Raw genomic sequence first — 8,091 nt, forward strand, 5'->3', positions numbered from 1 at the left:
GGCAGCTCCAGCCCGGGGTTCGAACCCTTGCAAAGTGAGGCGTGCGGTCCGGTCCCAACCTCCCCGAATTCACTCTGGTTCTCTTTTGGCAAGCGGGCATCCCTAGTCACGCTGCGCCCTTCCCTCCCTGCTTGGCCTGCGCGCATCCCGGGAGTTCCCTGCTTGGCCAGCACAGCCGACCGGCCACTGGAGCGTGGGGCTGGGCTGGGACGCGCCAGCTCTCCAGTGCGGAGGGGTGGAGGGTCCGGGAAGCCCTAGAAAGCCCTGGAGCGGGTTTTGTGAGTCTTCTCTGCCACCCCAGGGAGCCTCCTGCAGCTTCGGTCTCCTGCGCTCCTGCAGCCTCCTGCAGGGAGCAGGCGCACGCCTTGCGCCGACGACGGGGATCCGAACCCCAAACTGTGCTGCTTTTCCCCCCTTTGCGTCTTCTTTTCCCTTAAAAGAGAAATACAAAGTCCAGTTCTGGGATCAAGAACGCGAGAGACTTCACCGAAATGCACTCGAAGATAACGACATTACAATGAGTGGCAGGACGCACAAAACCCCGTGGACTCAGGTCAAACGGCATTAGTCACAGGTCTTAGCTGCAGCCGCCGCGCGGCACTGCCCCTTAGGCCACGGCAGTTTGAAAAGACGCGTTCAAGGAGATCACTTAAAGTAAGATCCTTTCGTCTGATTTCTTGCTTCCTTAGGATTTATTTTGCCTTTTCACGGGCGGCCAACCCTCACTCCCGCCCTCACGTTTCCTAGTCGGTGTCTAAATTCTTTAGGAGGGTGTGCAGACCCGTCGCTGGAAACTGGGTCCACGTGGATGACAGCAAGGGGTTGACCTACCTTCCAAAAAAAAAAAAAAAAAAGTCAGGGCTACTTTTTAAAAGTAGAGAAATTAGCAGCAGTGCCTCTATGATGAGGTCGAATGGCTGGAGAGAGGAGGGAGCTTGGAGGGTGTCACCAGGCAGGGTAATAACTGTAAAAACTACACCCTGGGAACTGCTCCAGCAGGAAGGATGCCTTGCAAAGGGGGCCTCTAGGAAGGCCCCAGACTGGCTTTTAGTCCTTATGCCTCCCCACAAAATAACAAAAACGTGCGAAGATAGGCTCTAGTCCAATCTTCCCCAAGCAGAGCAAGGGTTTCCTTGACAGGTGAGCCTATACTTGTAATTGCCATGTCACCTACGGACTGCCACTGACACCTGCTTGGGGGGGGGTGGAGGGAAGAAAGGAGGTCTAAGAAGAGCATGAAGTGGGAGAAGTAAGGAAAAGAAGAGGAAGGAGGGAAAGAGGAGAGAGAAAATGCTAAAATCAGAGTTGGTCCTCTGGTCTCTAGAAAACAGTTGGGCTGGGGTGGAGGTGATTGCTACAGGCAACTTTGTCTTGTGGCAGGTTAAAGCACAGGTGTTCGAATAATTTAGACCTTTCTCCCCTATTTCACTGCAAAACTTCAAAAAGAGGAACTTTTGAAGTTCTTCCACAGATCTCCTTCCCCTCCATACCCACTTCCAGGGGGCGCTTATTAAAGTGAACAAATTAAATAGCTGTTTTTTCCTTTCCAGAGTGGTTTTCAAACATCCACCCCCAACCCCCCACCCCCACCCCCCCTGCTGCCCAGTATGCCTCCATAAGCAGTCCTGGGTTCAGAAACCCGGGACTCCATCACCTCCAAGCATTAATTTGGCCCTAAATAACTTTCTAATTTGAATCAAGGGAGAGCTTTAGTGGACTCTGTTTCTGGTTTAATGTGATATAAATCGCAGATGCACTTTTATTGAATGGTTAAAGCAGCGACATGGAGATCATCAACACAAAACACCCTGAACAAAACCATCCAGAGAAATAAAGCTGGTTAATAAGATTTTTGAGAAAGCTTTGTGTTAAAAAGCAAAAAGGAAAACCAGCTGAAGGTGACAGTTAGTTCATGGTTAATAGGATCAGGGCGGCCTGGCGGGACTGCACACTTCTCTTTGGGGAGGCTCAGCCACACTAAAGAAATGAATGGGACATTTAACACATCTGTTATCTCGCCTAGCAGAGAAATGGGAGAATCCAGGCTCGGTGCCACCGCAGCCCCAACCCAGAGCAAAGTGAAGGGAGTGTCTCCAGGAAGATTCTCACTGAGGCCCCAAATTCAGAACATGCTTTTCTGGTGTCACCAACACTCTTGGGAACCACGCCCACATTGCTGTGCTGTTAATTGAGAAGCTTCAAAACTTTGACCAACTTAAATGACAGGAAATGGATGGGGCTTCCTCAGCACAAAATGCAACCTTCACAGCTATGATTTTAAATGTCCAGGCTGTGCGGTTCAACTCAAACTGCCTAGGACTCCTTGAGGTTGGAAAAGGCCCAGTGTAGTCTTCACAGTGTGCAGGCCACCTTCTACCAGGCAGCTTATTTGGGGTGAGCCCTTTGCAAGTATTGATAGAATCCAGCCACCTAGTTCCTGTGCAATGCTCCTCTCTCCGCTCCCCCTCCAGTGCTCCTTAATGACATTCCTAGAGAAACGTTCCTGAAAACCTGTTTTTCAAGTGCTGGGAGTTTGCAGACGAGTCTTTTTACTCTCAAACTCAGTTTCCAGAAATGAAATAGCTCAGACGAAGACCACCCCTTCCCACCCCTATGGACACATTCTGTAGCCCCTAAGTATCAATTTTCAGGTCTCCTTGTGTTATTAGAGTACCCCCGCTGTCATACTGATTGAACGCACCCTTCACGTCTGCACTATGCTTTTGCTCCAGTAACATATAGAGCTAGAAACCTAAGCGGAGGATACTTTCGAGTTCACTGACTCGAACTTTTCCATTGCCCTCCCTCTCCACAAGTGGTGGGGGGGAGAGAGTTATTTTACTGATTGCCTGGAGATGAATTTCTATGAATATTTATTGATTTATTTTCTAGGCTCAGCAGGGAAGCTGCAAATAAATTTAGTGCGTTCTTTAAGCAATTCCTTTTCTATGAGGCAAGATGTCATCTGAAACTTCTAAATAGGCATTTAATTAGCCCGGGTGCTGCTTCGGAACAAAAACTCCCGGAGAGCTTTGGGGGCGCACTGTATTGCAAAGAGGCGGTCGATAGGCAGAATTGATGCGCGCCAGCCTTTGTTGCCCGCCCATTGTGCGGGCCATGCTTATGAAGACTAATCCAATCATAAATTGCACCCCTGCGCCAATCAGAGCGCCCAGAGCCTCCGGCGAATGAAGCTTGAGTAGAGAACTTTGTTGAACTTCATTGTCAGAGCTGTCACTTTTCCAAGCGCGTTAACGGGCGGGCTACTATAAAACCATCACCTCGACGGGAGGACCACGGAGGACTCGCAGACGCCCTAGCGGGATCGGTACTAGGGGACGTTTGCTAAGCCCTCGAGAGAGGCCACCGCGGGGGCGTGAGGGGCGGGCAGCCAGGCATTTACCCTCCGGCCACAGGGAAAGGGGTGATTCCGCCCCCCTCGCCTAACATGATGTTCCCCGGCCTCCTCGCGCCCCCCGCCGGGTACCCCAGCCTCCTGCGCCCCACGCCCACCTTAACGCTGCCCCAGTCCCTGCAGTCGGCATTTTCCGGCCACTCAAGCTTCCTGGTGGAAGATCTGATCCGCATCAGCCGGCCCCCAGCTTACCTGCCCCGCAGCGTGCCCACCGCCAGCTTGTCGCCGCCTAGGCAGGGGGCCCCCGTGGCTCTCACAGACACCGGGGCCTCGGAACTAGGCTCCCCGGGTTCAGGCAGCCGGCGGGGAGGCTCTCCTCAGACCGCGGTATCCCCTGCAAGCGAGCCCACGTTTCTGAAGTTTGGGGTGAACGCCATTCTCTCTTCTGCGCCCAGAACCGGTAAGTGCGCGCACAGCTCGGTGGGAGGGTCCAGGACCCTCCCAAACGCAGTTTCCCCAAACGCAGTCCCGGGCATAAAGGCGCGCATGCAGGACTCCCGCAGCCCCACCTTGGGCAATGTGAGACTGTGGTCCTACCGGAAAGAAAAGCTCCCGGGTTTGCTCACCCCACGGCCCCGCCCGCACCCCAGCCTGAGCACCTGTATTCCTCCAGAGGGCTCAGTTCCCTGCAGAACAACCTGAGACCGGGCACCTGCATGTCTGCCCCCCTGCTTCTAGGAGCCAGTTTTTTAAAATCCAAGGCAATAGGTTTACTAGTTTAGCTAGTATTATGGGGCTGCACTTCTTTTCTCTCCCGCCTCAGTCTTGTCTTGTCAGTGCCTAGGATTACTCTGGGGACAGGGGCCCAACTCTGAGAACTATTTAGGGGTTGGGAAAGCAAAGGACGTGTTGCTGCAGATGAGAAAATGTTAGGAAAGATTTGTTTCACTCTGTCAGTTTTCTTTGAGGAAGATGCCTTTGACACCAGCAGAAGGGTTAGTCATATCATATATTCAATGTGTTGCAAATCAAGTACTTAATCAAACTCCCTTTCTGTGTCTCACCTTTATCCTCTCTCCCTCCCTCTCTCCCAGAAACACCCCCTGCCTTGCTCCAGAGTCTTCCTCCCAAGACCTTCGCCTTTCCCTACTTCGAAGGCTCCTTCCAGCCTTTCATCAGATCTTCTTATTTCCCAGGTAGGTCTCACCCCTCTTCCTTTTGGGATCCTGGGCGGTGCCCCAGTCCCAGCCCGTTCCCTGCCCAAACCATATTTCTCCGTCCACCCCTCGGGGTTACGATCTGGTTCAGAGGTTGCGAGGCGTACAACATTCACGAATCCGTCGCGCCAATTTGATGCCCTATTTAGCACAAGCAGTGACTGCTTGACACTTTGCACCAAGTCCCTGCTCTACAAATTAGCAGGAATTGTCATGGTCCCAATTTGAGGCGGTTCCCTTCCCGGCGAGGAGCTGTTGGCATCCCTTCACGCCGCCGTTTTCCCACAGAGTCAGTGCACTTGGCCACGATTCCCCACAAAGGTTTCAGCACCATGACCAATTGGTCAGCTCCTCCGGGCAGCCACACACAGACCGGCCCTCTCCCCTCCACGCCGCCCAGAGACACCTACCAGCCGGGGCTAATTTCTCTTTAAGACTCATTCAGGGCTTCGGGCTTTTCACAAGACCACATGGGGTGCCCTCTTGTGTGGGATGCCTGGGGTCGCCCAGGGGGAGGGGGACTAGATCCTCCCTTTACCCCAACCATCTATTTCCTCCCAGATTTCCCAACCTATTCTCATACCCTCCCCCACTGCCATATCTTTAAAGATTGTTGGAGCTCGTGAAATGAGGGAAGCTCATAATTGGGTTCCCAGCATAAAGGAGAAACACCTTCAACAGATTCCACGAGGCTTTCATCATGGGAGCCCGGTGGTCATTCAAATGATGGCTCAAAAACTCTGCAACTGGTCAAGAATCAGAAGTAGACAGAAGAGCCCCCATAAAGAGAAGAGAGACTGGGGATGGCCGGTGGGGGATGGGGGAAGCGGGGACAGCACTCCCAAATATCATCAGGGAAGAAACAAGCAATTGATTTTTAAAAGGGGGAGAGAGAATTCACCAACACCCCAGCACCACCATTCACGCCGCTGCTGATAATGGAATTTGCTCCTTTTCTCCCTGATCTCAATGCTCTAACAAAAACAACCCGAGCTTTATAAATAGCTTTTCATGTCCATTTAATGAAAATGATTCGGAGAAGAGAAGCCTCTGCCATCAGTATTCTCCCAATGGTCTTGGCCTGCAGTTGTGTTTAGTTTGAAAGTGTAAATCTCTTTTGTCCCAGTAATATATGGCTTTCGCTGCTTGTCCTCAGTCTTTTTCTGTTAGTTCATTACTACACAATTACCATTCACGCTTCATTAGAGTCTCTGTTTCTTTTGGGATTTTTTTTTTCCTTCCTTAAAGCGAAACTCTCCCCCTTTTTATCATGCCAATACCCATTGGGAAGCGGTCAATGTGCTAATTAGCTGCCACTTTTCATGTATTCGGGCCGAATTCTTTACGTTTTGTGGGGGAAGGGCGGAAAGATTAATATAAAAAGATGAATACTGATTGGATTTCTCAAAAAAAAAAAAATCCAAAGAGGATTTTCTGGCCTCTATCAAAATAGTAAACCACGTTTCATCCAAAGACCGCAAAAACCACCAAGGTGATAAAGGCTTAGGCGCAGAAACCCAGTAGCCTCAGCTGGGTATTTTATTTTTATTTTTGTATTTCCCCCCCCCCCCCGTTGCTATTTTAACTCCTCTGCGCAGGTTTATTTCTCCGAAACCGTTGAAAGAAAAAATGAAACAGGCCATTGTGGGGACTATTTTCTGTGTTTCCGTGGTTTTACCTAATCCGAGTTTGCATGGTTGAAAGGGAAAGTTATTTGGGCGGAAAGCCCCTTTCACTCATGCAGGTTTGTAGGTTCGTGGCCTATTCTCCAGGAAGAGAAAAAGGAGAGCTTTAAAGAGATGAAGGGCTTGGGGGGTGGGGGGGAAATAATAAAAAAGCAGCGAGGCTGCGACTGAGGGTCGGACACCGCCCATTCACTCGCAACCTCCACCCTGGCCCCTCCGCAGCGTCCTCCAGCGTGGTGCCCATCCCGGGGACCTTCTCCTGGCCTCTGGCGGCGCGCGGCAAGCCTCGCAGGGGCATGCTCCGCCGGGCGGTGTTCTCCGACGTGCAGCGCAAGGCTCTGGAGAAGATGTTCCAGAAGCAAAAGTACATCAGCAAGCCCGACCGCAAGAAGCTGGCGGCCAAACTGGGCTTGAAGGACTCACAGGTGACAGCTGTCTTCCCCACGCCTCTTATTTTAGGGAGGATTCTCCGAAACTGCTTAGTTCGCGATGCACAAATGGGAAAAGTTAAGTTCTGCCAGAGGGACTAAGGGTCCGCATCAAGGCACCTCGGCAGCTTTTCTCCTCGCCCCATGCCCGCCTGGCTCAGCGCTCTCGGGCCAGGTGCCAGAGCCTGAGAGGGGAGAGTTGAGGTGCAGGTGAGGTAGAATAAGAAAGGGGCTCATCAGAACGCACGTCTGGAGGAGGGGGAGCGGGCTAGGAGGGGGCAATAAGACAGGCTCCCCCCACCCACAAGGCGTGGGGTTTGTCTATGCTAACCTCTGAACCTCCCCTGACCTCTTCCCGCCTCCTGCTCCAGGTGAAAATCTGGTTCCAGAACCGACGCATGAAGTGGCGGAATTCCAAGGAGCGCGAGCTCCTGTCCAGCGGGGGCTGCCGCGAGCAAACCCTTCCTACCAAACTCAATCCGCACCCGGACCTCAGCGACGTGGGCCAGAAGGGCCCCGCGGACGACGAGGAGGAAGACGAGGGCCGGGGGAGCCCCCACCTGGCTTATCACGCGTGCTCCGACCCTCGACACCTCCGGGACGCGCGGCTGCAGGGGCAGGTGCCCACCTCGCCGGCGCGCTCGAGTAGCCCGGGCAAACCTTCGGACTTCTCAGACTCGGATGAGGACGAGGAGGGAGGAGAGGAGATCACGGTGTCCTAGAAGCCCCCCAGCGCCCGGCGTAGTGTTTACAAGAGCTTGAAATTGAAGAGGTGGCGTCCAGTCTGCCAGTTCACTTGCTCTCCGCTGCCCAGACGCCCCTGCGTCCAACTATCGCGTCGCCAAAGGCGCTCCTGCCACTGCCCAAAATGTTTCCTTTCCCCACACCGCCTGCCAAGCGCCCTCTCCACTGAAGCCAAACTGTGGTCTTGGCACCAGCCTTAAGTCTTTCACAGGGCTAGCTTGCTTACTGCAAGCTCATTGAAACACCATGGGGAAAGAGGAAGCCTTGCTCCCCTGTCACAGCTGGGCTTTAACTGTGCGCTCAGCCCTGCTGGCCTGTAGCACTGATAACCCAATACAATAAGAAAACTTTTACGCAGAAGGGAAGAGTTAGGAATGAACCTTGAAGTGCAAAACGCCAAGATTTCCTGCATCACCCCCCACCCCCCTTCTTATCTTGGGTAACTAGAGCCTCCAAGCCAACTCCAGACTCTGGTGACACAGTTTTGCCATAGCAGTGCCCTTAGAAAATCAAGGATTTCAAAAAAGAAAATACCAATCTATACCTTTGATGTAAGGCACAGCATAAATATTGAATCTCTCCTGCCATCTTCCAAACGCTCTCTGGGTAAAGAAGTGTATTCTAAAGGGGGAGGTAGCAGACTCTGTTCCATATGTTTGAAA

At 52.4% G+C, this 8,091-nt stretch overlaps 1 protein-coding gene across 1 annotated transcript; it reads left to right on the plus strand.

Annotated features, from left to right (window-relative positions):
* Positions 1 to 3,448: 3,448 nt before the first annotated feature.
* On the plus strand, positions 3,449 to 7,407 carry DBX1 (developing brain homeobox 1; the record flags this gene model as incomplete). The annotated part of the gene is made up of 4 exons (XM_084236260.1): positions 3,449 to 3,815; positions 4,450 to 4,551; positions 6,480 to 6,682; positions 7,057 to 7,407. 4 exons carry the CDS (start codon positions 3,449 to 3,451, stop codon positions 7,405 to 7,407), a joined length of 1,023 nt encoding a protein of 340 aa, XP_084092386.1.
* Positions 7,408 to 8,091: the final 684 nt, after the last annotated feature.

Source organism: Talpa europaea (genome assembly GCF_964194135.1).
Source record: "Talpa europaea genome assembly, chromosome: 1".
Lineage (NCBI taxonomy): Eukaryota > Metazoa > Chordata > Mammalia > Eulipotyphla > Talpidae > Talpa > Talpa europaea.